This window comes from Aspergillus homomorphus, assembly GCF_003184865.1.
Source record: "Aspergillus homomorphus CBS 101889 unplaced genomic scaffold BO97scaffold_2, whole genome shotgun sequence".
Taxonomy (NCBI): Eukaryota; Fungi; Ascomycota; class Eurotiomycetes; order Eurotiales; family Aspergillaceae; genus Aspergillus; species Aspergillus homomorphus.
This window is the reverse complement of record NW_020291888.1, coordinates 873,900-901,057: the sequence shown is the minus strand read 5'-3', so window position 1 is coordinate 901,057 and position 27,158 is coordinate 873,900. Positions and strand designations below refer to the sequence as shown.

Below are 27,158 nucleotides of genomic sequence, written 5' to 3'. Positions count from 1 at the left end.
ATGAGAGTTTAGCGAGCCAACACCTTTTAATCTACGCGGCCAACAACTGAGATAATCTATCCCGTGGGAGAGCTTCCATCAGCATCACCGATCACAATGGTTGGCCTCATCTGTTGACACGGAATCAGCCAACATGGCTCCCCAGACATCATTCGTCCAGCCTGGTAGATGAACAGATGGGGCTCATCAATTAATTCGTCTCCCCAAGCTGAAGATCTTCGCGGCAGAGCGAATCAGATCGCCAGACGAGTCAACGGGAAGAGCAATGCAACCTTCCTAATGCATACTATCCAGGCCAATCTTTCTGGATGGTCTGGTAATCCGCTCTTATTGCTCGTTTCCGAGGGAGTCCCATCGTAGCTTCATCTAGCCTCCGGCTGCAGAATGACGCCGCCAAACCCAATTGGCCACTGCCCTTCTGCAACACCCCAGTCGCGCCTGCGGGTCCTTACAGCATCGTCCGACTCCGTTCGAATATCGGTCGGTCCTGACGAATCAGTACCTTCTTATCAGCACATGCGCTATCAACCCCATCGAGATGCAGAGTCGGACCTCAGCTCTCTCCACTGTCAACTGAGGGGTGCTCGGGATGAGCGCGACGGGGTAATCGTCTATCACCGGGCCTATAAGTAGTGTCAACCCCTCTCCTTCTCGTCTATTATAGCTTCTGGTTCTATCCGTCTAACCCACATCTACAACGCTCCAAGCAGACTCCTCTATTCAGCAAGATGCCTCAAATGTCCCTCCCCGCCATGGGCGTCTTTGCCCTGGGTGCATTCAGCTCTGGTGCCCTGGCGACGATCGGCACCTGCTCCGCAGACAGCCCGCTCAGCTGCCAAACCGACAATGAGGCGTCGTGCTGCTTCGAGTACCCCGGAGGATCGCTCCTCCAGACCCAATTCTGGGACACCGACCCATCCACCGGACCCAGTGATTCCTGGACCATCCACGGTCTCTGGTACGATCGTCACCGACGGAGCACATCCATCAAAACTGCGCTGACAAGCAAAAAAAAACCCCAGGCCCGATAATTGCGACGGCTCGTACCAGCAGTACTGCGACGATTCGCGCGAGTACAGCAACATCACGGCGATCCTGGAGGCGCAGGGCCGCAGCGAGCTGCTCGAGTACATGGACACGTACTGGGTGAGCGACGACGGAAGCGACGAGAGCTTCTGGGAGCACGAGTGGAACAAACACGGTACGTTTAACCAGCCAAATCGTACACAAACAAGTTCCAGCCATTGAACGCATCCATCAGGAACCTGCATCAACACCATCGACCCTAGCTGCTACGCCGATTACACCGCCCAGGAGGAGGTTGGCGACTTCTTCGCTAAGACCGTGTCGCTGTTCAAGACCCTGGATTCTTACACTGTGAGTCGAGTTGTTTCTCTCCCTTGACACTGCCGGACAGCATCCCGAATGGAGCAAGCTAATCAGAAACCAGGCCCTCGCCAACGCAGGCATCACCCCCAGCTCCAGCAAGACTTACGAGCTGAGCGACATCGAGGACGCCCTCGCTGCCATCCACGATGGCTACGCCCCCTACGTCTACTGCAGCAGCAAGGAGCTGTCCCAGCTCTACTACTACTTTAACGTCAAGGGCAACGCCATCGACGGGACCTATGTTGCCTCGGAGAGATGTAAGTCTTCTATCAGTCTGGTTCGGAAAATGGGAGATGCTAATGGTTTGTGCTCGCCAGTGGCGACGACCAACTGCCCTAGCTCGGGGATTAAGTACCTGCCCAAGTCGAGCTCGAGCAAGCGGAAGTAGAGGGGCTCCTTCAAGGGATACTGGTAGAGCAGATGTATGGGAAGGGATGAGTGGGCGGGGTGGTACAAGCTCGAGAGATATTATTATTGTACAAGCTTGTGTGACCTATAATTGAAGCATAAGATGCGATGGAAGTAGCAACTTCGACTACGAGAGATTAGGCTCCATTCATCCATCTCATTCGACCTACACATGTTCGCTGCGTGTAGATTCATTGGACGAGCGACTTTTCGGTTTGTCGTTGTAGCCCGGTCTTTTATTCAAAACCATGACGAGACCATAGCGCGCTGGCCAAGGTTGGCGGCTTGACTGGCTTGTATGTAATGCATGTATCCGGCCCAATAGAGGGGATCTGCTTCTTAAGCGAAGTGTGTGAGGCGTCCAAGTGCGGGATGTCAATTTGGTTGACACGGCTTGGTGGGTCTTCACTGTTCACCGCGGGTGTAGACTTGTACTTTTGTGTCACATGAGCACAAGTGTGCTCACTCACTTGCTTGCAGGTGTAAGCGATGCCTCATGGGAAGACGGCCAGTCAGCCCATGGCCATGGACGGGCGTGCCAGGGACCCCAACAAGGCTCTTCGAGTGCGCGTGTCGGGTATGCCCAGTCCCATTGGCAAGTGCCACCTCATCTTGAGGAGTCATCCATACGCCCAGCACACGATATGCATATGCACCGTATACACAGTGGGATAAACGATCCACAAGCCCCAATCACAGCCCCTTCAAACGCGCATTCCGCCTCTCCTCCTCGATATTGGCACCCACACGATCCAAGAACTCCATGCGGCCATGGAAGCCCTCCTTCGCCTTGCTATGGACCTTAAGCTCATCTTTGAGCCCCGCCTGATCGACATACGCAGCCCAGTCAAGTCGCGACTTCTCGACAGTATTGATCTTGGGCCCGCGGGCGTTCTCATCCTGGCCCGTGATCTCGGCGGCGGGCTGCTTCTCCCAGCTCTTCTTGATCGCGCCGGTCGGGTTGGGATCGAAGCGCGAGACCTTGCGCAGCGGACGCCGTAACTTGACCATCAGGTCCTTGTTGGAGGAATCCTCGGCCACTGTCGTGTCGGTTTCCTCGCCTTTGTTGGCCAGGTACAGCTTCGCTTCGGCCGAGTCCCGGGGCACCAGCTTCTCCTCCGTGATCATCTCGCCCGCGAACTTGTACGTGCGCTTGATCCGCACCATCTCCTCCGTGTACTTCGACGGCGTTTCCTGGCCCGAGCTTGAGGGCTGTGGGTGCTTCTCTGCCTGCTCGTCATCCTTCGTCGTCGTCGTCGCTTCGTTTGCATCCGCCGCCACCACCGCCATCTGCGCCGTATGTAACCCATTATGATTCTCCGGAGCATTCATCAGCGCCCACAACGCATCCACATCGACAGTCGCGCCGTCAATCTTCGCAAGGGGTTTCCGCTCGTCTTGCCTAATACATCCCCCGGACACACGTTAGCATCGTCCTCGATTCGTGTGTGTAGCAGCTGAAAACATACGCGCGCATCTTCATCGCCCGCGTCCGCACGAATCCCCCCGTTCCTCCTTCTTCTTCGTCATCCTCATCAGCAGCAGCATTCTTCCGCTTGGCCTTCTCTTTCCGGATCGTCGCCTCGTCGCCGGAGTCCAGCTCGTCGTCCTGTGTACCTGCTGTTGTGGTAGTCTTCCGGCGTTTGACTTTCGGTTGCCCTGCTGCTGTCTCGTGGGTTTCCTCGTCCTCGTCTGAAGAGGATAAGCCGGCGTCATCTTCGTTCTGGGCGGCGTCGTTGTCGTCGAGTTGGAAGTCTGAGTCGGAGTCGGAGTTGTATTGGTCTTCATCGAAGGCGAGTTCGGATACCCCCGGGTTGAGTTCGGGGTCGGGGGCCATTTTGGGTGTCAGGTATTGTGATTTCTAGTGGGATGGTGAATCGGGAGCGAAAGTATAGGAATTGCGGAGCGGAGGAGGAGAGGAGCAGGAAAAGACATGCGATTCTGCCGGGCGGTGGGCGATAACCTCGTCTGAGCATCCAACCAATCAGAGCGGGTGGGGAGAGGGAACGGGGGCCGAGGCTGCGGACAGTGACTTATCGAGATAGATAAGCTATCAGTTCCACTCGATTCGAATGATGGGAGGAAAGGAGTGAGCATACGACTGGGGTCGTGCTGGAACCAGACTCGGCTTGAGAAATGGGCTTGCTCTCCGAGTTCTGACTTTGACCAGGCCCGTTAAACCCCGCATCGCATCCTACAAATCCCCAGGCGTGGGATGACGAACAACGACAAATCATTATCTCGCAGCCGAGGATGCGATGGATCGACATACACCAGCTATTCAGCATATAAGCAACCGATGAATACCAGCATCCCCGCCATCTCGAGAACTACAAATCACCTCTCCAGCCTACAGTTTCTACCAGATACCGACTGAACAATGGCCTCGCGCACCAAACCCGTCGCCCTCATCATCGGCGCATCAAGAGGTATAGGCCGACAAATCGCCATCGACCTCGCGAAGAACAACTACACCGGTATGCCTTCATCCCCATCCTCCAGCAGCACCTCTGTACCCCTGGACCCCCCATACCCCCAAGGTCCAGACCCAAACAGCTAAAATAAAAAAAAAAGTAATCATCGCCGCCAAATCGACCACCACCACCAAAGAAACAAATCAAACCCCAATAGACCCCAACTCCCCAACCTCAACAATCACAACCGTAGCCCACGAAATCAACACCACCCACGGACCCAACACCGCCCTCCCGATCCCCGTCGACGTGCGCTCCGCAGCCCAGATCGATAACCTAATCGCGCAGACCCTGGCGATGACGAACGGCCGCCTGGACGTGGTCGTGTACAACGCCGGCGCGATCTGGTGGTCGTCTGTCCGGAACACCCCGCTCAAGCGGTTCCGGTTGCTGCAGCAGGTGAATCCCGAGGGGTTGTATGCGACGCTGCAGGCGGTGTTGCCCGTGTTTGAGCGGAATGGGGACCGGGGGAGGATTGTTGTTGTTTCGCCGCCGGTTTATTCGCGGTTTTTTAGGGGGAAGGTTGGGTATGCGGTTGGTTTGTTGCCCTTTTCTTTTCTTGTTTGTGTTCTCGTGGGTGGGGGGGCTAGAGGGGAGGGGAAGGACTGGGGTTGTGCTAATGCTTGTGAATAGGGAAGGTGGGGATGAGTGTGCTCACCAAGGGGTTGGCGATGGATTTTGTGCGCGAGGGGAAGACCGAGATGGCGATTACTAGTGTTTGGCCGGCTGCGGTATGTTGCTTCCCCTTTTCTTTCCGTGGAGCCGGAAAGTTTGAAGCAGAGGGGGTGGGAGATGTGATAATGTCATGGATTCGTGAAGATTGTCTAACGCTATAAACCAGGCCATTCAGTCCGCAGCAACAGAGATGAACCCCGCGGCTAACGATGCATCACGCTCGAAAGCGGATTTGCGGAAACCGGTGAGAAGATATACCATGCGACTTGGATCCTAGGCTTTCGGTTTCAGTTGAGATACTAACAGTAGGCTGGCTCCATCAGACAATCTTCTCCGATGCGATTCTGGGCATCCTGAACACCCCGCCCCACATCGTCAACGGTATGCTGGCGCTCGATGAGGACTTCCTGCGTGATTACTGCGGCGTTACCGATTTCTCCGGGTACGCTGTCGTGCCTGGCACCAATCCCAGGCGGATGATGCCGAAGACGTTGCCCGTGCTGGAGGTGGAGGAGCAGGATGATGAGGGGGTGAGGATGGATAGTGCGAAGAGGGGAGGGTCGAAATTGTGATGTCTCGATCTGGCTTGTTGGTGAATACTCTATCTGATCTGTGAAGAAGCTGAGTATACATCAAAGGAGGCAATAAGGGTGGGGGATGATCTGTATCACCGGCAAATTATTTCAGATTATCACTTCTCCGCTTGGGCTTGGATATGAACGCCAAATAATCAACAGTACTGCACCTATATTCCCGCAAGGTACTATATCTTATCCCTCTCACTACATACATGATACCCCCTGGGCCAGTCTTTAGCATACCAATCATTCAGTTTCATCATCAGCCATTATCAGCCATCACTCTCAGGTCCCCGGATACTGATCGACTTTAGTATCCACCATCCCCACCATCTCCAACGAAGGCTTCTCAGTCAGCCGCTGCCGTGACACTGTCCGCTCAAGCCAGAAGCCTGCTGTCGCGACGATGCCCATCACGATCTCGAGTCCAATCGACACCCCCAGCAACACGAACGACACGTGAGTCACAGTACAGTCCCGCGCGAAATGCGCAGGGGGACTGATATCTGCATCGCTCGACGACTTCCACTTGCAGGCCCAAGAATGGATGGTCTCCGTGTGGTTGAACCCGCCGCGAGCGTTCGCGCCTGGTCGGTAGATCACGAACACAAAGCCCACTAGTGCAGTGATAAAGCCTGCGACTGCTGTGACTCCGGCGAGGAGGTTCAGGCGGCGGATGTGGGAGTGGGGCTAGGGTGATGGTGGTTAGCATGATACTGAAGAACCGATCGAAGAGAGCTAGGTAGGTGACTAACAGATGGAAGGAGGGCAGTGATAATGTAGACCAAGTTCTGAAACGCGATGACACTGCCACAGGCTATTAGGGCTTTGGCTGGATGAAGGTCGAGATTGAGTGGCCAGAGGTAGAGCCACACTTTGCTGTAGGTTGAGGTCTTTCGGTAGTGCTCTAGGGCAACGGCCTCGCAGGCGATAATGGGAATCGCAACGAAGAAGATGAGAAGTGCCAGCCCAAGTCGAATGTAACGGAGGAAGCGAGTGCGGGTCAGAAATTTGGACTCGGCTTCAAGTGAGGCATGAGACGTCGATGTGAGGGACGCTGCCACGGTGGACGATGCAGAGTCCATGGGTGCGGAAGAGTGATGAGAAATGGGGAAGAAAGCGAGAGGTTGCAGCTCTTCAGCAATAGCCAAAAACTAGAGGGCAGAATGAATGCAAATACTTAAACAAAATCGGTCTTGCCAGCAAGCCGGTCAAGCTCATCACAAAAGAAAGAGACGAGACTGAGAAGCGAAGCGTAAAGATGCCTGAGGGACTCTTGCAGGCAGTGGGTATTTATTCCTGTCGCGAGAAAGCAGCTGTCCCTCTTCGGTTCCAAAAATAATCCAGCGGGTAAAGGTTAGAGACCCTGAAAGCCTTCTCCGTGCTGCAGGATCGGCTTTCAAAGGCTGTTAGCCGCCCGGCAAGAATTGAAGATGCTCATTTGCTCGTCGCGATTCGCTTTCCCCTGAAGAACCATTCTTCAAACAAGCAACATGCAGCCTTTCTTCCCGGGCGCTTAGAGGCGGGTCAGTGCAACACCAAGACCACGAATAGGCAACGCAACATTGAGAAGAGGGGTGTTTGATATGCACCAGGTTATTCTATCTCTTGCTTGCGGCGGACAGAGGATGATGATTTGTTTTGACGTGGAGGACTGTGCTTGTGAAGGCAGAAGCAGATATCAGCCATAATCGGTGGATGTCGAATAGGAACCCGTTATCTTGCAGGGTCGTGATGAGAGCATGTTCTCCATCACTTTCAGGCTCTCACCTTGTGAGAACCTGCTTTCTGAGCCGACTGTCTCCATCTAGAAGGATAGTAATGGTCATTGATTCGTCGCAGCGAGCGAGAACACGGGGTAACGGCCTCGAAGCAAGAGCCTCGAAGCGAAAGCATAAACTCGATCTAGGCTTAGCAGCACATTAGCAGGTGCCAGTTTATTCCAGCTTCTGGAGCTGCTTATCCGTCTGTGTGACAACATACATGGGGAAGGCCTTGGCGAGCTACTGGTCCAGGTCGATTGAAAGTGCTTGGGTAGTGATTCAGAGTCCCATCTCTTGTCTGGTCGACCGGTACCGCAAGGCGCCTAGATACTTCCTAGTTAACCCAAGCTTTTATATCGAGAATGTGTGTCATAATCAATAAGACGACACCGCTGGAGGGCCTTCGGTCACTTTTCTGGTGCTTGAGACATGGTGGTGAGTGTGACCTACTGTGCACTCTAATTCCACCGTTCAGGATACTCATCGAGTCTCTGTGTGTTTAACAATCCGAAGCTCCTGATCCATTGACTTCTGTTCACTCGCAACATGACCAAGGACTAAACCTTGAAGCAAGACAAGAGATCGAAACCGAAGAGGCTTGAAGCTTCTCACATGAAGCGCGCCAACCCTTTCCAAAAAAGTCGACACAATTTGTCCTGGTGGATTGCTCTCATGCCAAGCTGACTGTAAGTCCAATGCAAGTAAGCATCTCGGGTCATCTGAACATCAAGAAGCTGGGTCGCGACTTGTTGTAGATAAAAGAGACCGCATCTACTGGAGGTCGAAGAGGAAGTCGCTATGCATGCCGCTCAGTCCGCCTTCTGATAGCGAAAACCAACATGGCAGAATCAAAACACCTGCATTTCCTGCAAGCCATCAAGCCCTAAGCCAACCAGTGCCTTAAGGCACTATTTCACCTTGTGTGGGTGACTCAATCAAGCTAGGTCTATACAACTGAGCTGCCCATCGCCACCTCTACCCCTCCCGAAGAATAAGACAGCTCAACACGCCGAACCAAGCGCTACTCACCACTACTGCTACCAAACTCCTACGTCCTCAGAGTACTGAAATACACCAGAGCCTGTATGGTTATTGTCACAAGCTAGCCATGCTTGCCCCCTCCCGCCGCTTCCCTTCCATATTGTCTGCGGATGTTCAGCCATTCAACGGCGCATTCATTTCTCCGTCCTTCTGAAAGATTCTCCATATGAGCCAGACACCATTCGTCCAGTCCCCCCTCACAATAAAGAATCATTCGTGTCTAAGCCAGCGAATTCGATCTGTCTGGGACTAGCCCCTGTCTCGAGTCTTGGCCATAACGCGTCCTTTGCCCTCCTCGCAATATCGCCATCTGTCCAGGGAAGCAATTGAACAACATGAGCAGCGCTTGATGCCACACCCCACAACATCCCGGACTCGCATAAGCATCTTGCTTATTGGACACGTTTGATCATGATCGTTTTGAGGTTGGGAGAGGCGCTCTGGAGCAATCAGCAAGCCTTGTGCGATCCCGTGCCACCCCTTCGCAGTTGTACCTTGTTCTTTGTCCGCCAACGTATGCGATTTGGCTATATCTGCGGGGAAAGTTGATTCAATCTTCTTGGCGAGATATATGATCGGCGTCGCCCTCAATCAATCTCGAAGACTGAGATCCCGCACTTGCTCAAAGCGGAATTTATCCCTGTCAGGACGTCATGTCCATCAATGAAGAATTGCGGAGCTCATAGAAATTCAACTTTCAGCTAATGTTTTCACAAGAAAATGGTTTGATCTTAGAAGCTTGTGCAGTCGCCCTGACGGTCGACAAATTGTCAGCCTCATTGACGGCGATGGCCAAGAACTATGATCTTGCCTGCGCAGCACGACCTGAGCACCTATTCAAGCCCCGTTGGTACTTTGGTTCCCCGCGTCCTTGCCGAGACGGTACATGATGCTCCGTGGCTCCGTCGAAGTCTGGGCGATAGCGCAAATAGTCCCAAGGTTGAGGGGATCTAGACGTGGTGTATGATATATGGCGGATAAAGATTCAGGCCGGGATCCATCTACGGCGCAAGTCTTGACTTTGGTCAAACCCCAGACAGCCAATCAAATAGTTATCGATACTAATAACACGCGTCCTCCGGGCGAGAGATATTGCTGGGATGTTATTTGGCGATTCTTGGCAGGTGAGCTTCATTGCAGGGTCCCCACGGTCTTATGTCTTGGCATGTGGGAGGGACTCGTCATCACTCATCCCGTCGACTGTATGCATCAAGCTTAGGGATTTCCTCCGAATCTATACCAATCAGGCTCAGGCAAGCCAGCAGGGATGAACGTATCTTCTACACCAAAGGTGTCTTCGTCGGGAGACCGTCGCAGTCTCGGAGAGCAAGGTCGCTTTGGTCAAGGAAATTCGTCCGTACAGCAGTAGCGATATAGGTAGGCGGAATGATGAAGCTAGAGTGCAGCAAACTCTCGTTCAAATTTCACGATGGACAGAAATTCTATTTAAGAGGCGCGCAGTCCGGTGCAGAAGATGAACAGACAAGCAACAACTCTCAGTCTATCCAGCGACAACTTTCTCTTCTCATCTTTCGAATATCGTTCTTTTGCTTCTGATTTCCTCAGACTTCTCCCAGTGTCTCGAAATGTATCTCAAGAACATTGCCAACTTGGCCATTGTGGGAGGTGCGGTCCTGGCTATCGCCCACCCTGGTCATGAGGGAAAGCGTGCTGCTTCTGACCTCTTGGAATTCAAGGCCAACATGCGTCGCGGGCTGGAGAAGTGCGCCGCTCGATTTGACAGCAGCGGTTTGAATGCCCGTGCGGAGGCTCGCCGCAGAGCCCTGGTTGACTCGCACCGCAAGCGTCTCGCTGCGCGGGATACCTCCTCGGTGCTTGCCACAACTCACAACGAAACCGGCGATGGGATCACAGCCGACTCATCTGAGAGCGAGATCTTTGGCAGCAGCAGCAGCTGTGTCCTCAACCCAGAGGGCGAGACAGGCCCGTACTACGTTCCAGGCGAGTACGTGCGCTCAGACCTGCGCGAAAGCCAGGCCGGCGTGCCAGTCACTATTGAGGGTCAGTTTGTGGACGTCGAAACCTGTGAGCCCATCACGGACCTGTACTGGGACATCTGGAACTGCAACGCCACCGGCGTTTACTCCGGCCTCGTCGCCACTGGCAACGGGAACACTGCCGACACCTCCAACCTCAATGCTACCTTCCTGCGAGGTATCCAAAAAACCGACTCTGATGGCGTCGTCACCTTCAGTACTCTCTTCCCTGGCCACTACTCCGGCCGCACTACTCACCACCACATGGTGGCCCATCTGGATGTGACGGTCTTGGAAAACAACACGATCACTGGTGGCACTGTCGCCCACATTGGACAGATCTTCTGGGATCAGGACCTGATCAACGCTGTCGAGGCCACGGCCCCATACAACGAGAACACCGTCACTCTGACCACCAACGCGGAGGATCGTGTCTTTTCCGACGAGACGGAGAACTCCACTTCCGACCCGGTGTTGGACTATGTTTATATTGGCGATGACCTGAGTGATGGGCTTTTCGGATGGATCACCATTGCTGTCAACGTATCTGCCACTTATGACCCGAACTACAGCTTCATCTATACCTCCAGCGGTGGTGAAGCTGTTGATGACAGCTCCTCAACTGGCGGTAACTCGCCCGGCGGTGGCCAGTCCGGCTCTGGGGGACCAGGTGGAAGCGCCCAGTCTAGCGGTGGCCAGCCTGGTGGTTTCTGAGGCTGAGACCGTTGGTTATCTCGATAAAGCCGGGGGGTAAAGTACGGACAGGCTTGTTTGTGGAGTGTTGTCGCGCGCGGGACATTGCTGTTTTTATTTACAACAAGCGTGCCCAATCGGTCGCTCGTTTCGTTTGAGTTTGTTGGTTTGTGCTTTTTAGTTGCCTTAGTCCTGTGTCAGTCTTTTCCAGAATAGCTCAAATTGTCTAAGTCACTCTCCTTCCTAAGCATCCATAGAACCGAGGAGCAGCTCGGAGTCCATCGAGACTGATCCCGGAACCGCGGTTACCTGATGCGAGAGAGTGTTCTAGCCCTGTACCGCTTGAAGAACTGGTTCGGTAAACTGAAAATGCCCGTACTAGGTAGGAATTTCGTAGTCCCTGTGCTCTATCGAGCTTTTGAGAAAGGTGGGGGTTTAAAGCAATAGCGCGTCATGATAATCGAGTTCTCGTCGAACTGAGCGGAGCTGGTTCCACGCAAGCATCCAGCACATTTCTACTTGCGCAGCCTTATGTACAGTACCTAAGCCTCTGTAATAGGAAGGAGTATACAAATGATTGCCAGGAGATCTCAGGTGATGCCAAACACCAACCCGAAACCGGAGCCACACCGCCCCGTGACATCACCCCAATCCACGAATCACAGTCAAGGCGGTCATCTCCCCCACACCCAACGCGATTAATTTTGGCGGGGAAAAAAAGCGGCCGGAGGGCGGGATACCACCGACTTCTCTTTTCACGCAATTGCATTCTGCTGCATTGGAAGCTCAAGTTGTTCTCGGAAGTCCATGCTGCGGTCTATTAGTCGTCTCTGCTCTAAACCCAAATTGATTGTGTCGCCCGGAATCTCGACCAAACGATACCAGTCCGTCATGCCTCTCTCTAAGCTGCAGGGCGTGAAGCTCCCCGCTTCGGCGGATTTCCATGGTGCGTTTTGATTGTTTGGTTGAAATGAATTGCAATACAGCATCTATTGGATAGGGAAGGCAAAGTAAATGCATATGTGCTAATTTCTTGTTACGGTTGAGAATAGTCCATCTCCGCGATGGCGATATGATGAAGCTCGTGACCCCCACCATTAGACAGGGCGGCGTCAACACTGTGTTTGTCATGGTAAATATTCATCCTTGATTGCTTTCTCTCCCTTCTCTCCTAGCGTTGTATGAGGGGTGTATGGTGAAGGTTCTAAAATGAACGCCCCGAGAACGTAATCTGATAATCCCTTTCCGCGCTCTCTCTGCAGCCGAATCTAGTTCCCCCCGTTACCACTGTGGACCGGGCACTCGAGTACAAGAAGAGTCTGGAGGCGATCGAACCCAACGTCAACTACCTGATGAGCTTGTACCTGCACGAGAGTGTGACGCCCGAGACGATCGTTGAGGCCAAGAAGCGCGGCATCACGGGCGTCAAGAGCTACCCGGCCGGTGTGACGACCAACTCCTCCTCCGGCGTGATCGACTACACGCAGTTCTACCCGGTCTTCGAGGAGATGGAGCGCCAGGACATGGTGCTTAACCTGCACGGTGAGGTGCCGTCCAAGGGCGACGTAACGGTCCTCACGGCCGAGGAGCGATTCCTCCCGACTCTGCTGCAGCTGCACGAGCGGTTCCCCAAGCTCCGCATCATCCTGGAGCACTGCACGACCGCTGCGGCGGTCGAGGCGGTTAAGAAGTGCGGACCCACTGTGGCCGGAACAAGTGAGATGAAGACACCATCCCTCCTGGAAGGAAAGCGGTACTAATCATTGTAAAAATCAGTCACGGCTCACCACTTGTCCATCATCATTGACTCCTGGGCGGGTGATCCGTTCTGCTTCTGCAAGCCCGTCGCCAAGACGCCCGCGGACCGCGACGCCCTGCTGAGAGCCGCCGCCTCCGGCAACTCCAAGTTCTTCTTCGGCTCAGACAGCGCCCCCCACCCCGCCGTGTCCAAGAGAGGCGGCGACAAGATCGCGGCCGGTGTGTTCACCCAGCCCTACACCACTCAGCTCGTGATCGACGCGTTCGAGCAGGCCTGCCAGAACGGCGTCCTGAAGGAGGAGGACATCACCCCCGAGATCCTCGAGGGTTTCATGAGCAAGTTCGGCCGCCAGTTCTATGGCATTGGCGAGGAGCAGAAGGAGTTCATTGTCATCGAGAAGAAGGATGAGAAGATTCCGAACATCCTGCAGTCGGACAAGGTGGATGTTGTTCCTTTCCGGAGGGAGCAGCAGACGTGGAGCATCACCTGGTCATCATAAGATTGCTCCCCGGTAATTGCGCGAGATAAAAGAAAAGAGTATTCCCCGAATAAAGTAGCACTTCATCGAGAATCGCTATCTTCGCTTGTTGTTTGCCCCGCTAGTCTGATCTATTTTTGCCTCCCGCAAGTAAGCTCATGACAGACTCAAGCGCCTGCGCTTCGGCAACGTTGACTTTGCGGCCGCCGATCACGGGGTTGCCTTCGTTCCCAGCGGCCAGTTGACCGGCGCGCTCGAGATGCAGTCTAACCCTACTCTCAATGTAGTCGCGTCGTGCATCAGCCTCGGAGTCCACCTCCATCTGATCTTCGGACTGTTGCAGACTCGCCAGCTTGGGCCGAAGTTCTTTGATCAAAGCCTGCAACGCCGGCAGTTGCGACAAGATAAACGTAGTGTTCGTTGTGAGGGGTGTGTGCTGAGTGTTCGATCCGGCCACAGCCCCAACCCGCAACTGTCGCGCAGCCGCGCTCGAGGTCAGGAACGACAGGTCCAGATCCTTGGTTTTCGCTGGCGCTTCGGTATCCGCTTTTGTGGCGTCGTCTTTCGGTACGTTCGACAGCATGGACCGCAACTGCGCAATGATCGCCTCGTTCTGGGCGCTCTCCTGTTTCAGGGCCCGGTTCAGCTTCTTGGTTTCGTGTAGCTTCTTGCGCTGAGCGGAGATCGTATCGGGAGTAGGCGCGTCTTCGGGCGGGGTCAGATCTAGATTCTGTTGGATAAAGTTGTCAGCAAATATACACAGGCGATGAAGGCCGACACGAATGGGGAAACATCGTACCTCATAATGCTTGAGCCGAATCCAGCCCATAAGGTCCTCGGGGACCTTGAAGGTATTCCGCAGGACGAACAGCTCGAATTTGTCGAACGTCTTGTCGACGGTCGCCTCGAGGAGCGTCTCCAGCTGGTGCAGGCCATTCTCAATCTCCAACTGCGCCTCCGGGTAGATCACGTTTCCATCCTCGTCGGTGTCGGGGATCGTGGAGCCGTTGGCGGCGTGCGCGAATCCTAGGCGTTCCGGAGGGGTGTTGAGTAGGCCAGTCTCGAGACTCGAGATCGCTTGGTAGATTAAGTTGTTGATTGAGTTGATGATGTCGTCGATGAGAGACTGGAAATGAAGTCAGCGCTGGGTTGGTGTCGTGTTGAGTTGTGCTCGACGGATGGGCTGGGCGACACGCGCGCATCGGAAGAGAGATGCTGCGGCAGAAGATAGGCGTCAAACTGACCAGAGGGGTGTAGCTGAAATGCTCCGTGAGCAGGGAGGTTGTGGCGTCACTCATGTTCGGAGGGCGCTGGCAGGTAGGCGCATTGTCCGCACTCGATTCGGGAAAAGAGAGAAAAGATGGTGTTGTTTCGGTCTGTTGCGGGTGGACGCGTCAGGCGCGCTCAAGTTGCCGAGGGGAGCGCTCGGGAAGAACAGCGGAGAAGATTTACAGTACGTCAAAAATAAGAAGGCTCTAAGCCATCGATCTCAAGGTTCTTCTAACTCAAATTAAGTATCCGAACTATTCTCTCAATCCGAATTGGTTGTAGCTATAGCATATCGCCTGCCATACATACCGCGCGGTCTTCGAGGCAGAAAGGCGACTGACTGTACGATGCGCGGGTGATATGCAAGACGAGTCACTCGAGGGTTCGATTCTCCTCGTCGGGGCTTAATTCTTTTTAGTCTCTCTATCCTCACTCTAACAACCACCCCACTTTCTGTTTGCTCCATGTGATTGCTCATGATCATTTACTTTTGCACTCTGGAGGGTTTTACTGTTATCGTTTTACCCTATTTGCCACAGTGTCTGTTCCTCTGGTGAGTCATGTAGTCTCTACTCGTGCTGTTGACGACTCAGCCACTGTCCGATTGAGTCACCAGTACACAGAACACAGCCAGCCATTGGTTCGAAATGAAACCAAGGGTCACTCATTAGTGAATCAATGCTATCGCAGTTGCGGCCCTAACTCACTTCGTGCTATTATCGCCGGTCTTGGGCCGGTGACCCTCGCCTCCGGCTAACGTGAGATTTGTATGCAGCCTGGAGGTTGCCTAAGAAGGATTCAGACCCCATACTCTTAGTCCAACTACCATGAACACCTGTACTCATATTTAAGAATCGGTCTACCACTGCCATTGATATCAATATTAGTATTACCAAAATACAGCTTTCTTTCTGCGACCCATTATACACAAATACTCACAAGCATGGCTCATCAATCTCCGGAGCAGATACTACAAACTCCACCTACTATGGACATCTCACCTTCGTTACCCTCACTAGCAAGAGAGTCAAGCTCGTCATCGCGGCCAAGCTCCCCAGAAAGAGTTGCAACCTTGATCTTACAAGGAGACAAACACAAGCACGCCCGAGAATCCTTCATGAAGCCCGCGCCGGTGGAGAATCGGTTACGACCTGCTGCAGGTAAGCCCCCTGTGTCTTGCTCAGCCATCTTATAATCAGATATTGATGATGCTAATGCCCAGGTTCAAGATATCATCAATCGCATCATCTGGGATCCTAGTTTTGATAGTGATAACTTCGTGATTGTATACGAGGACCGATTCGAGGGACGCCTAGAAGCTAGCTTCAATACGTGGAAGAAAGAGACGACGCATGACGAGTTCATCCCACAACACCGCGTCCTTCATATTAAGCGCCGGTCAGACGAGGAGATCGTCTGGGATCGGAGGCGGAGGATAGACAAGATTTTCTCGAGTGGCAATTCTGCTTTCGATTATCTGGGCTTCCTTAGTTGAATGAAACCAATTTCGAGAAGACATGCTATTGATGGTTGTTTGGTTGGTAGCTGGCGTTAGACCGCGAGGCAACACTGCGAGACCCGAGAGGTTGTACGAAGTACTTTCCCTCTTTGCATTGGTTGCGTAGTTCCTTCCTTAGCAACAAGGACGGTTTGCCGGAGACGGGACTATCTTAAAGTACTGCCTAAGGGAAGAAGTCTATGCCTTTTTAGCATCCAGCCCCTTCAGCAGCCAGAGCATCCATCCATATTCAAGCTTGAGATTTGTTTTTCGGGTACCTTTGGCTGTTGATCTTACAGCGCAATGACTCCAAGACGCCGATTCGAGTTCTCCTTTCGCAAGAGATACACCGGTCCGTCCACGTCCTCTTCGAGTATCTCTCCAACGGTTCCTGTCCTTCAATCTCCCATGGCCTTTCAAGCGCTAGGCTCGAGAACAATCTCTGAAGCGACCTTGAAGCAGAAAAATAAACTGGACAGAGCGCCTGTCAGACCGTCCATGTTTCTTGAAGAGAAGGACGACGATGAGAATCAGATATACCCCCTCAAGCCTGGTGCTCCTGCCGAAGTCAAGCCCACTCATCTTGAACGCAAGAGTATGGAGAACGAGTCTGTCCTCCGTCCCAGAACCCAGCATTTCGAAGATCTCTTCACCACCAGAGGTCCTCTATCCTCGCCAAGATCTCAAGTCAGCCATGACTCTGTGATTGTTGTGGAGGTCAAGATCAATACCAGGGTAGGCTTTCAGTTTGTCGTGAAGTTTGTAGACAGATGAAGTAAGGCAAGGACACTGATATCGATGTCAGATCAAAGATGACGACATGCTTGCTTCGATGATCACAACACAGATGGCACGAATTTTCGAAAAGTCTGAGGCCTGCATGATGACCACAATTCAGCAAGATGCCTGCCTCTATTTCGCGAACTCGAATATGCCAGCGTACTTGATGAAGGTTTTTGCATTGCCGTACCTCATAGCACCCATAACCAATCTCCGCAGCACCATCCTGATTCAAGTTGCCCTTGAGAAAATTATGAGCATTGCATCTAACCACGGTGTCATTTTGTTCCTTCCAATGCCGGAGGAGAACCTTGCCACCAACGGCGTGACTGTGATGGGTCAGATAGCAAACCTAGAGCGTGGCACAGGGCTGTTCAGAACCATTTCTCGAACTGTGAGCCGAAAGCTCAAATCTGGTAGTGCACAGAGCGCACCAATTTCAGTTGCGACGACATCCTCATGGACATTTAGCGATAAGCTCTCACCAGTATCAGTGACCGAGAGCCAGTCTCATGAGAGCGCAGCATCTAGAGAGGGAAGAACGTTCAAGTTCAAGTCCAAGCCCAGGTCAACAACAAAGGCCAGGAGTTCTGTTTCTTCTGCGGCCGGTGAGGGCGGAAGTCAACCTGGCTCGTCCAATAACGAGCAGTGAATTTGTGTGTTGTTTTATATTTCAATACTGCCCGCTTTGATTTTGTGTCTTTCTTTCGGGTTTGTCTTGGTTTGAGCAATTTTGTTTGTCCTTCTGTGATTGGGCTCACTTTCCGCAGTCATTCACTCAATGCAGCTTTCTTGACTGAGCATGGTCGAATATGACCCTTATTTTTCCCTCTCTTTAGCTCATCTCTACTATTAGCTCTTGAAGTCTTTCTCTGAATAGCAACGTCGTTCCTCGAAGTCAATCCTCCATAAACACATCTCATCCAATCGTCAAGGTAATTAGCATTTTGATATGGAGGCAGAATATGGTCAAGGAAGAATACTGGAGATAGAAGGCAATCTGTTCGATGCCCCAAATGGAGCAGCATTGATCCGTGAGTCATGTCCCCGTGAAGGATGAATTGCTGTCTTCTCTAATGAACATCAGACTCATGCAACTGCCGAGGCGTCTGGGGCAAAGGCATTGCGAAAGAGTTCCGGGGCAAAGTCAGTCACCGGCTTCTTATCCCCAATTTGCTCGCTTGACGTACTGACAGGATCTCATTATGCATAGTACCCCAATGCTTACTTGTTCTACCGAGCCCACTGTCGAGAATACGCAGCGCACCCTGAAGAAGTGGTCGTCACCGGTGAAGCAGGCCCGCGTCGGATCCAGCTGCCAGAGGGAACCGCGCTCCTCATCCCGCCGCAGCCGGGGGATTCCCAGTTCAATGGCGGGCGTCAGCATTGGATCATCTGTCTCTTCACCTCGCCCGGGTTCGGGACACAGGTCTCTCCGGTCAACATCCTGCTGGAGAATACGGAATGTGCGGTTTCAAATCTGAAGAAGGAGATCAATCAGCTACGTGCTCAGGGGATCGCAATGGGAAGCCTTTGGTCGTGTCGATTCAACTCCGGGCTGTTTGGTGTGGATTGGGCTCATTCGCGGGATATTCTGGTGGGATCGGGGCTGGAGGTTACTGTGGTGAGGCCACCTGGTGCGTGAGGTCGAGTACCACGCGATTTGTGTTTGTTGCAGTCAATTAACGTGGAGTGGTGATTATGGCTTTCGGCATGTTTACTCAGTTGCATGGCAGAGTGTACCATTCGAAGCATCCTGCGCTGGCTCTGATTGATATTCTCTGATAATAGGTTCGAGTGTTTTGCAAGCTTTGTAGTCAGAGTTGTTTTATCTAGGCTTGCTGGAATCGATCTTTCGAAGACGCTTGTCCCTTTTTGTATTGTGTTGTTGATGGGCACACCACCTGCTGCTGTGGCTATCGGTCTTGGATACTCGTATAGTCGCAAGGCCGGATCAAGTTGATAATTACTATTCGGGCTTGAATTTTTGGTCCCTTCTGTACCAGTAATAGACTGGAGCTTATGGTTATTTATTCTTTGCAGGGGTCCGGTGTTACTTTCAAAGTTGAGAGTTTTTTGGAGGTAGTATGTACATACAATTATTTGACCCGATGAGGAAATATGTATTTAGACCAGGCATGAAAGTCACGCTGCGGTACAATTGAGTTATCAAGCAATCAAGAACACTCAAACTAATAACCGTTTACCTATGGCGAAGTATGCACATATTCCTCAAATACAGCTATAGACCCCAAGTCTAGCTTATTCGACGTCGTCGAAACCTATCATAATAGTATCACATGACCTCGCGTTTCGGCCCGCGTCGCGAGTGGTGTCTCCCAAGCCTCGATAACCCGTCAGAACATCGCATCTTCGAGAGCAACAGAAACAAGCAAGCTACAACTTCACACAAAATGCCTCCCGAGCGACAACCGACGCAAAAACGGCGCAGACTGCCATTCAAGCCCCCAAGCCGGGCGTCCTCATCCGCACCAGCACCAACAGCAGGGGCATCATCATCCACAGCCACATCCAAAGCGAACAACCCCAAGTCAAAACCAACCACCAAAGCCTCATCCTCCTCCCATCCCAAACGCAAGACGACCATCAACGCAGCATCCTCCTCCTCATCCTCCAAACCGCGCCAACCGCGCCAACCCTCCAAGTCCACATCCACCTCCAAATCCAAATCCGCCCTCCTCCCCGCACCACCCGCCTCCGACACCGCCTCATCCCACGACGACTCCGACCAAGAACAAGACGAAGACGAAGACCCAACCCGCGAAGCGCCACCCTCAGAAACAAGATCCCCCTCCCGCACCTCCACGCCATCCTCGCCCGCCCCGGAACGAGACACAAACCCAGACCCCGAATCAGAACCAGAACCAGACTACATCCTGGCCGAAATCACGCACGGCACAGAGCAAGAGGAAAGCATCGTAACGCGCGAACCAGTCATCCCGTCCAAGCTCCTGACCCGGCTACTGCACCACCACTTCCAGAACCCCAAGACGAAGGTTGCCAAGGACGCCAACATGGTCGTCGCGAAGTACGTAGACGTGTTTGTGCGGGAGGCGTTGGCGCGCGCGGCGTTCGAGCGCAGTGAGGCGGTGGGTGAGGGCGCGGCGGTTGGGGATGGGTTTTTGGAGGTAAGTTTTCCGTCCTTTCCCTCTTTCTTTCCTGTGGGCTGGGGTGTGGGAAGGGGCGTTGGAGTTCGGGCTTGATGAATGTGTAATGTGTATGCTAATGGGTTGGTTTGGTTTGGGGTGTAGGTTGAGGATTTGGAGAAGTTGGCGCCGCAGCTTGTGATGGATTTTTAGATGGGATTTAGCTGGCTAGTTGGTTGTTTGGTGGTTGGGTGCGTGGAGTTTGATACATAGTACGGGCTTGTGGTTTGTTTCTTTCGCTCAAGTGTTTGTGGGCTGAGATACCTGGTTGTTAATTTGTTTTTATAGGAATTATATCTTGGAAGCGCTGGATGGGCATAAGCGATGTGCAAAATTCACCATTTATATACTCGAGTCTATCCACAGGTCTAAATGATCTAAACAAAGCAATTAGGTTACAGTAAGCTATGCCCCAAACTGGGTATAAATGCTATGAGTGACGCCCTTCCTGGACTCCGCAAAAATTTTCAAGATCCCAACGTTTAAGTCATGTTTCAACCGCTCACCAGAGGATCAGGCGTCGCCATGGCTGACACCGTCTTCGAGTCTCCAGAAGGAGTCGCAGACCCCTCGGCAGTAGGAGCGTTGCTGGCAGCCTCGACTTCTTCCGTCTTGCCATTGGCCTTCTTCTTGGTGGTGACGGCTCCCTTGGCCGTAAGAGCTCCAAGCTCCACGGCCTCCTCGGGCAGGGGCCGGATGTGAGGCTGACATACCCAAAAGGGTCGGCCGTATTCGGCGATCGTCGCCTTGGAGCCGGTCAGCTTCTCGTCCGGCGACCGCTCGAAGCGCTCGGGGAACTGGTCGTATTCCTGGAGTCCCTTCTTGACGGCCTTCTCGACGAGCGCCAAGACGTTCTCAAACGCCGGCATGTCCCCGGGATGTGATCTCGCCAGCGCGTCGCGGACGTCCGTGTGCACCGAGACCATGGGACGGAGAAGCTGGAAGAGGTGGCCCTGCATCACGCCCAGGCTGGCAGACGCCCGCTTGCCCTTCTCACGCTTCTGCCTCTTCTTAGGCGGGCCGTCCTCCTCCTCAGCCTCAACTTGCTGCTCCGACTGCTCCTCTACGGGGTCAGACGGCAGATAGAGAGGCATCCGCTCCGGGACCGGCTGCTCCAGGACGTACTTGTAGATCACATCCAGATAGCGCCGCAGCATCGCGTCGATGCGATATCCGCCCTTTCCATCCCTGCCGCGCCAGTACTCCCTGCCCTCACTGCCGATGGGAGGCGGCTTGCTGAAGATTGACGGATCCGACAAGTTTCCCTCGGCGCTCATCACGGCATCCGCGCCGGTAGCCTCCAAACAGCGGTCCAGATCCTCGTAGTTCAAGTTGTTGCCATTGGCGAAGATGACGGTCTCCGGAGGCAGGTTGTCGCGCAGGTAGCGGATGTAGCTCCAATCTGCGACGCCAGTATTGTGACCCTTCTGCTCCCTCCGACGGCCGTGAACGGCGATTATACTCGCACCGGCAGAGAGAATCATTTTCGCATACTCCAGCGTCTTCTCCTTGGTCTCCTGGATCCGGAACTTGGCGGTGACGGGGATGGACAGCTCGGTGTGCAAGCGGTTGATCAGCTTGTAGATCAGGTCCCAGTCCTCCTGGAGGAACGCCCCGTAGTGTCCGCGCTTCGCGATCCCCTGCGGACATCCGAGGTTCAGGTCCACCGCGTCACAGTACGGCGCCACATGGCGGGCCGCCTCGAGGAAGTCGTCCGGGTCGTTGGCGCAGAATTGCACGAAGAGCGGTCGGTCAATGGCCGGGTTGCCGTCGAGATATGGGGACTCGTCGCCTTCTTCTTTGCCGGCTGCCGCGCGCGTCGGGTGGAAGTGCTGCGCGCGCACGTTGGCCTGCTCCCGGAAGAGCCGGGCGTGGTACATGGGCGAGTAGGCGAGGATCTGCTTCTGCTCGTCCGGTGGCAGGAAGGACCTGGTGAGCATGCGCCATGCCTTCACTAGGATGTTAGTTTTTATTTGTCGTGCAAAAGAGCCTTAAAATGCAAAGATGACCAGTGGGAAGGGCGAGGGGCGCTCACGAATTCAGATCGGTCCACCATGGGCGCGATGATGTACTTTGGACTGCCTATGCTCTTGTAGAATTCCCTGCCGAGCAGCTTCTTCTTCGGCTCGGCTGTGATGGTCGCTGGCGCATTCTGGTCGGCGACGCAATTCTGCGGCGCGGGCGCCGTCTCGGGAATCGCCATTTTCGGGGTTGGACGCAGTGTCGGGGGGATGATTCGCCCCAGCCAAGGGGGAAGAAGCCGTAAGAGCTTTATCTTGAAGACGGAGCAGGAAAAGCCTTTGGCGGACGAAGTAGCCGCACTTCGCAGTCACGAATAATGCGCATACAATCAAGATAGGAAGACCTTGGGGTACAGTAGCGGATGGCGGGCATCTTTTTTCCAGCGATAATTTATCTCGGAACGGAATAAAGCTGTTCCTCTTATCTTATCCAGCGACAGCCTGGAAGATTGACGTATCACTTTTGGGGCGACCTGCAGGCTGACATCGTCGAATGAGGCATCCTTACTGTTCTTGTTCTGTCAAGCAAGGAGGATAGTAACTGCCTAGCAACTTGAACTTCTTCAAGCTCATTCTATTGTGACTGTGTCTGTTACGCCTAAAACAGGGCGACCATGCTAGAGCTTACATAATCCAATAATGAGGCCTTAGCGCTTTTTCGCGAGTGGGTTCAATGTTTTGGGAGAAACTTTCGATATGTTTGTCAAAGAAAGCTTCGCCAATCTTGAGTTCAGAGACCCAGGATATGCCGAGAGTAGTATGTCCAGGGTATCAGGAAGTCAAGATTCTTTTTTCGTGAAACTCTAGCGCCGTGCTCTGAGAGCTTTCGAATTTACAAAGCAAGCCTTCATCAACAATGGACGCCGCAGGGGCTGGTGGTTAGTTGGGGCATAATACCCGACAACAACGATAGCACGATGCTGACATTCCTAGTCTCCCCTTCGATATCATTCTCCGAGGATGGGGACTATGCTGCACAGCTGAATGGCAAAGAGCTGGTGGTCCATCTCAACCCCAGCTCTACAGACTTCAAGGAAGTACAGATCGTGAAACTCAAAGAGAACGGCTCAAAGTTCCTAAAATTCTCCCGCTCAAAGCCTGTTTTGCCATCAAGCACTCACTCCTATGGAGGGGTGAGCTTACCGGAGAGGCGTCTGCTGTGTGCTAATGACGCCCGTGTCTCCGTCTGGCAGTTGGAATCGTTGCAGCTGCAAGCGGAGATCGAGAGCATCGAGCCGGGAGCTACATACGTCGACTTTGGCGGCGATGAGAATGAGATCGTCTATTTCCATGCGTGGAACACCAAGATTACTGTCTTTGGGCTGGACACAGGCCGCAGCCAGGTCATCAAGGCACCCAAATTCTCAAACAACCACGGTTTCGGTTATCGCCCGAAGACCAGGCAGCTGGCCGTTCTTCTCAAACCAGATGCTACTGACTTGCTGACCATTCACGAGTTTCGGACTTACGAGCTGATTGGGCGGGCGGTTCTGCCTACGATGGATGCCCAGGGGCTGAAGTGGAGTCCGGATGGCAGATGGATCGCCGTGTGGGATACTGCGAGTGCAGGCACGAGAGTACTCATCTTCACGGCTGATGGGCAGCTTTTTCGGACGTACACAGGACTTCCGGAGTCTGATAGCTCTTTTGATCTGGGTGTTCGAAGTATCGAGTGGAGTCCTGTCGGCAGTGCACGCGGTGTCTCTGAGTTTCTGGCTGTTGGGAAAGTGGATGGGTCTGTGGACATCCTCAAGAGCAGAACTGTAAGGTATTCTGTTTGGTGCTTAGTTCTTGCACGCTGACCGAACCAGTTTTCTTGTTCAACGACTCTTTCGCATGTTTTCTCAATTGAACAGAACTCAGCCAGTGTCTGGAGAGAACGAGCAACCGAAGATGGCACGCTGGAGTATGCCGAAGCGTCAAGCTCTTCAGCATTCGCTGCCAACTCTGAAATGTCTGGGCCGCCTCGCGGTGTCGCAAACATGGCGTTCAGTGCTAGCGGCACCCTTCTCAGCACTGTAGACCAAACGCGGCCAAACATTGTCTGGATCTGGGACATGGAATCCACTCCAGTCCTTCTGTCTGCCCTCGTCCACGAACATACCATCAGACAAGTGGTGTGGCATCCCACAAAGGCGCAATTGCTCATTACTACTGCGAATACTGCATACTCTGCCGTCCGCTATTGGTCACCCTACAGTCAACCCCTAACAGTGCGCATTCCTATCCCACGGACTGAGACTGGCAAATACGATGCAAGGTGGCTATCGACAGATCAAGACAATGACTCGAGGTTCTGGTTCGGTACACCGGAGGACTATGTGCTTGGCTTCATTGAAGGGGTCGGTGAAGAGCCGCGATTCCATATCCTTAATACAATCCGCAGCAAGCCCGCTGCGGGTAGTTCTGCTCCCTCCGCGAGCCGTTAATCCGAAGGGGCTTTCGAACTTATGGCGTCACGATCTATGCTTTACGAATGTGTATTCGGTTTTCCTGAGCGACGCTTGGAAAGCGGTCAAACTAATGTGTTTTAGTATAAGCATTGTATAGTATCTAATCTTCATCATCTGGACATCTAATTGGATGTGACCGTGGGACTAGTAGCTGTATCTGCTCCAGTCTTGGCTGACAATACGCCCAAGTACCTAATACATATATAAGATTTATTGCTTAAGAATGAGCTTGAAACATTTTGAATGCATCCACGACAGCCATGAACATACTTGCAAAGACATCTAGTATATGAGGCCATACACAACGCCGCGCAGCCAATCACAGCGGCTCCCTGGCCCCTGCTAACCGAGGGCGGCGACAGGCAGTCCAGGGTTTAGGGCTACCCACCACGTGACGCTGAGTCATCCCCCACTCGAATTTCGCACTTGGGCACTCAAGTTTCCGGCCGTTCGCTCTGTTGTGCAGCTCTCCTCCGTCGAACAGCTACATCAGATCGTCAAAATGGTGAGTATAGGCCTTGCGCCGGCGACTTGATGCAGTCGCAGCGACAACCCCAACCTTTATAACCAGACGCAAAATACTAACGACTGTTCCCATCAGGCTCCTACCAGAAAGAAGTGGTCCAAGGGCAAGGGTACGCTATCACACTCCATCTCTCCCCATTCACCCCCGATGCGATGAAAAGTGGTCGGATATCAACCTGTGCAATTCTCGACAATGGTTCTCGGGTCATCGCACGAGTACGATCGCAACGGCGAAATGAATATCGATTTGGAAATCCTGCAGAAGACGCACACAATCGAGACGAAGATTTCGAACAACCCCGAACTGACTTTTGATTTTTGCGGAATATAGTTAAGGACAAGGCCCAGCACGCCGTCGTCCTTGAGAAGCAGGTCGCCGAGCGCCTCAACAAGGATGTCCAGTCCTACCGTCTGATCACTGTCGCCACCCTGGTCGATCGTCTCAAGATCAACGGCAGCTTGGCCCGCCAGTGCCTTGCTGACCTCGAGGAGAAGGGCCAGATCAAGAAGGTTGTCAGCCACTCCAAGATGACCGTCTACAGTATGTCTTCCCCTGGATACTTTTTACGGGGTCTGTGAACGCTAACGATAAATTCTTGATCAGCCCGCGCCGTCACCGCCGAGTAAATGTCTTGACGCTATGAAATGAATTCCTCGCGCGTCCTGTTTTTTACTTTCAAGTGTGTGTGCTACGAATGATATCAAACTCAAGCGGAATAAAACCTCATCTTCGGAAATTTCTTTCTTGGGAAGGGCCGGATGGAGATGATGTATAGGCGTCAAGTAATATTGACTTCTTGAATCAAATCGAAAAAAGATCTGTTCCATTTTTTTCCTGGTGGATTGCGGTGTTTCAGTGTAGGATGAGCAATAATTGTCGACTGGTATAATACGCCATGCGTAGGACAACTGTTACTACCTCTATGAGTTTTTATCCGACATACAAAACGTCACAGCGTCGCTCAAAACTAAGCCTGCATATATCAACAACCTGATATCCCCAAACTATATAGCATACAATCCATCCACCCCACCCAACACCAAGAAGTCCACGAACAACCTACCGCTTCCCAGCAGCCAAAGCCTCAACGACCTGCTTCCTCGTAGGCCTCTGCTGCCTAGCAGCCTGGCACAACTCCCTCTTCTCACCCTCTCCGGAAACCTCCAACCCAACGACCCTCCCGACCTCAAAATACCGCTTATGATTCCTAAAGAAATTCTGCCAGTGCGACACGGCGCGCTCGATACGGCTCCGGGCGTAGCGCACGTCCTGCTCGCGGCGCTTCTTCCGCTCGCCGGACGACAGCGCCGCCAGCTCGGCGGGATCGTCCACGGGCATGAACATCTCCTCCACGCCCGTCAGATCATGCGTCAGGTCCTCCTGGAAGCAGCCCGTCACGAACGCGCGCGTCGCGTCCCGTCCCGCGAAGAAGTTGTAGTGGCCGCCCGGCCCGTAGACCATTGGGTTGGCGCTCACGTCGAAGATGGTTCCGTTTACGGAGACGTAGAGCGGGAGGGTTGGGTCTGTGCCGTTGTAGAGGGAGAGTTGGGCCGGTGTGAGGGTTAGGGGACCTTGCTGTTTTGTTTTATTTGATGGGCTTGTTAGTTGGATTCTACGGTTGGGGATAGGGGTAAACGCAACGCACCAGAAAGCGCATCACTACTGGCAGGCGTGTGAACCATGGCCGGTAGCCCCAGAGTAGCGATTCCGAAGACGTCATGTAGTAGGATAGGCCGCATGAGGCGATTACCAGTGTCGCTAGCACGCGGATTAGGTCGAGGATGCTGATGCCGCCGCGTGCATTTTTGGGGGCTTTGCTGCTGGGTTTCTTGTTGTTGTTGCTGCTGTTGCTGCTGCCGCCAGCTTTGTTGGATTTCTGGCGTTGGCGGACTTCCGACATGGTTGCTTTGCAATCCGGTTGTAGCTGGTTGTGTGGTTGGTTGGTTGGTTGAAGAGGGGATGATTATTAGATCTGTGCCATTGAAGCTCTTTCGTTGAAAGGAGAAAGACAAAATATTCCAGGTTTAAAAATGTATACACGCAAATTCAGGAGGGGTGGTGGGATTATGACAGGTGGTTTGGCGGGTTCCGTCCGGGTGTTTTCCGCGCTCGCTGTTTGATTTGTTTCGCCCGCCAATGGTGTGACTGCGGAAATTGCCAGGACCATTCAGAAGCCAGATATTGTTGAT

The 27,158-nt window shown here is 53.2% G+C and overlaps 14 protein-coding genes across 14 annotated transcripts; 9 read left to right on the top strand and 5 right to left on the bottom strand.

Moving 5' to 3' along the window:
* Nucleotides 1-728: 728 nt before the first annotated feature.
* Nucleotides 729-1,802, top strand: BO97DRAFT_439859 (T2 family ribonuclease; the record flags this gene model as incomplete). The annotated part of the gene is made up of 5 exons (XM_025698021.1): nucleotides 729-958; nucleotides 1,023-1,201; nucleotides 1,262-1,377; nucleotides 1,451-1,646; nucleotides 1,707-1,802. The coding sequence occupies 5 exons, from the start codon at nucleotides 729-731 to the stop codon at nucleotides 1,775-1,777; spliced, it is 792 nt and encodes a 263-aa protein (XP_025556091.1). The 3' UTR covers nucleotides 1,778-1,802.
* Nucleotides 1,803-2,171: 369 nt separating this feature from the next.
* swc5 (putative Swr1p complex component (Swc5)) lies at nucleotides 2,172-3,675 on the bottom strand. The gene is made up of 2 exons (XM_025692361.1): nucleotides 3,267-3,675; nucleotides 2,172-3,199 (listed from the first exon to the last, which is right to left on the bottom strand). Exons 1-2 carry the CDS (start codon nucleotides 3,632-3,634, stop codon nucleotides 2,491-2,493), a joined length of 1,077 nt encoding a protein of 358 aa, XP_025556090.1. The 5' UTR covers nucleotides 3,635-3,675; the 3' UTR covers nucleotides 2,172-2,490.
* A 203-nt stretch (nucleotides 3,676-3,878) lies between these two features.
* BO97DRAFT_360484 (short chain dehydrogenase family protein) lies at nucleotides 3,879-5,532 on the top strand. The gene is made up of 5 exons (XM_025692360.1): nucleotides 3,879-4,274; nucleotides 4,372-4,809; nucleotides 4,905-5,002; nucleotides 5,113-5,190; nucleotides 5,270-5,532. Exons 1-5 carry the CDS (start codon nucleotides 4,178-4,180, stop codon nucleotides 5,516-5,518), a joined length of 960 nt encoding a protein of 319 aa, XP_025556089.1. The 5' UTR covers nucleotides 3,879-4,177; the 3' UTR covers nucleotides 5,519-5,532.
* An 84-nt stretch (nucleotides 5,533-5,616) lies between these two features.
* BO97DRAFT_402522 (uncharacterized protein) lies at nucleotides 5,617-6,799 on the bottom strand. The gene is made up of 2 exons (XM_025694526.1): nucleotides 6,280-6,799; nucleotides 5,617-6,214 (listed from the first exon to the last, which is right to left on the bottom strand). Exons 1-2 carry the CDS (start codon nucleotides 6,607-6,609, stop codon nucleotides 5,810-5,812), a joined length of 735 nt encoding a protein of 244 aa, XP_025556088.1. The 5' UTR covers nucleotides 6,610-6,799; the 3' UTR covers nucleotides 5,617-5,809.
* A 3,115-nt stretch (nucleotides 6,800-9,914) lies between these two features.
* Nucleotides 9,915-11,039, top strand: BO97DRAFT_410440 (intradiol ring-cleavage dioxygenase; the record flags this gene model as incomplete). The annotated part of the gene is made up of 1 exon (XM_025696136.1): nucleotides 9,915-11,039. One exon carries the CDS (start codon nucleotides 9,915-9,917, stop codon nucleotides 11,037-11,039), a length of 1,125 nt encoding a protein of 374 aa, XP_025556087.1.
* An 870-nt stretch (nucleotides 11,040-11,909) lies between these two features.
* Nucleotides 11,910-13,276, top strand: BO97DRAFT_420317 (dihydroorotase; the record flags this gene model as incomplete). The annotated part of the gene is made up of 4 exons (XM_025696644.1): nucleotides 11,910-11,964; nucleotides 12,071-12,150; nucleotides 12,281-12,734; nucleotides 12,795-13,276. The coding sequence occupies 4 exons, from the start codon at nucleotides 11,910-11,912 to the stop codon at nucleotides 13,274-13,276; spliced, it is 1,071 nt and encodes a 356-aa protein (XP_025556086.1).
* A 100-nt stretch (nucleotides 13,277-13,376) lies between these two features.
* On the bottom strand, nucleotides 13,377-14,553 carry BO97DRAFT_420316 (MIND complex subunit MTW1; the record flags this gene model as incomplete). Its single annotated transcript, XM_025696643.1, has 3 exons — nucleotides 13,377-13,985; nucleotides 14,055-14,381; nucleotides 14,500-14,553. The coding sequence occupies 3 exons, from the start codon at nucleotides 14,551-14,553 to the stop codon at nucleotides 13,377-13,379; spliced, it is 990 nt and encodes a 329-aa protein (XP_025556085.1).
* A 683-nt stretch (nucleotides 14,554-15,236) lies between these two features.
* BO97DRAFT_439853 (DUF504 domain-containing protein) lies at nucleotides 15,237-16,019 on the top strand (the record flags this gene model as incomplete). The annotated part of the gene is made up of 2 exons (XM_025698020.1): nucleotides 15,237-15,684; nucleotides 15,754-16,019. The coding sequence occupies exons 1-2, from the start codon at nucleotides 15,468-15,470 to the stop codon at nucleotides 16,017-16,019; spliced, it is 483 nt and encodes a 160-aa protein (XP_025556084.1). The 5' UTR covers nucleotides 15,237-15,467.
* A 306-nt stretch (nucleotides 16,020-16,325) lies between these two features.
* BO97DRAFT_439852 (MIF domain protein) lies at nucleotides 16,326-17,644 on the top strand (the record flags this gene model as incomplete). Its single annotated transcript, XM_025698019.1, has 2 exons — nucleotides 16,326-16,757; nucleotides 16,828-17,644. 2 exons carry the CDS (start codon nucleotides 16,326-16,328, stop codon nucleotides 17,452-17,454), a joined length of 1,059 nt encoding a protein of 352 aa, XP_025556083.1. The 3' UTR covers nucleotides 17,455-17,644.
* Nucleotides 17,645-17,754: 110 nt separating this feature from the next.
* BO97DRAFT_452941 (uncharacterized protein) lies at nucleotides 17,755-18,447 on the top strand (the record flags this gene model as incomplete). The annotated part of the gene is made up of 3 exons (XM_025699049.1): nucleotides 17,755-17,836; nucleotides 17,890-17,948; nucleotides 18,016-18,447. The coding sequence occupies 3 exons, from the start codon at nucleotides 17,755-17,757 to the stop codon at nucleotides 18,445-18,447; spliced, it is 573 nt and encodes a 190-aa protein (XP_025556082.1).
* A 737-nt stretch (nucleotides 18,448-19,184) lies between these two features.
* On the top strand, nucleotides 19,185-20,122 carry BO97DRAFT_439851 (uncharacterized protein; the record flags this gene model as incomplete). The annotated part of the gene is made up of 2 exons (XM_025698018.1): nucleotides 19,185-19,951; nucleotides 20,075-20,122. Exons 1-2 carry the CDS (start codon nucleotides 19,217-19,219, stop codon nucleotides 20,120-20,122), a joined length of 783 nt encoding a protein of 260 aa, XP_025556081.1. The 5' UTR covers nucleotides 19,185-19,216.
* Nucleotides 20,123-20,323: 201 nt separating this feature from the next.
* BO97DRAFT_360470 (tRNA-dihydrouridine synthase family protein) lies at nucleotides 20,324-22,314 on the bottom strand. The gene is made up of 2 exons (XM_025692359.1): nucleotides 22,005-22,314; nucleotides 20,324-21,918 (listed from the first exon to the last, which is right to left on the bottom strand). The coding sequence occupies exons 1-2, from the start codon at nucleotides 22,170-22,172 to the stop codon at nucleotides 20,464-20,466; spliced, it is 1,623 nt and encodes a 540-aa protein (XP_025556080.1). The 5' UTR covers nucleotides 22,173-22,314; the 3' UTR covers nucleotides 20,324-20,463.
* A 156-nt stretch (nucleotides 22,315-22,470) lies between these two features.
* On the top strand, nucleotides 22,471-25,607 carry BO97DRAFT_439849 (WD40 domain protein). Its single transcript, XM_025698017.1, has 7 exons — nucleotides 22,471-22,868; nucleotides 22,924-23,753; nucleotides 23,802-24,390; nucleotides 24,806-24,948; nucleotides 25,045-25,078; nucleotides 25,300-25,509; nucleotides 25,573-25,607. Exons 1-7 carry the CDS (start codon nucleotides 22,847-22,849, stop codon nucleotides 25,593-25,595), a joined length of 1,851 nt encoding a protein of 616 aa, XP_025556079.1. The 5' UTR covers nucleotides 22,471-22,846; the 3' UTR covers nucleotides 25,596-25,607.
* Nucleotides 25,608-25,901: 294 nt separating this feature from the next.
* On the bottom strand, nucleotides 25,902-27,041 carry BO97DRAFT_402515 (putative heme/steroid binding domain protein). Its single transcript, XM_025694525.1, has 2 exons — nucleotides 26,615-27,041; nucleotides 25,902-26,544 (listed from the first exon to the last, which is right to left on the bottom strand). Exons 1-2 carry the CDS (start codon nucleotides 26,867-26,869, stop codon nucleotides 26,029-26,031), a joined length of 771 nt encoding a protein of 256 aa, XP_025556078.1. The 5' UTR covers nucleotides 26,870-27,041; the 3' UTR covers nucleotides 25,902-26,028.
* Between the last annotated feature and the right edge of the window lie 117 nt (nucleotides 27,042-27,158).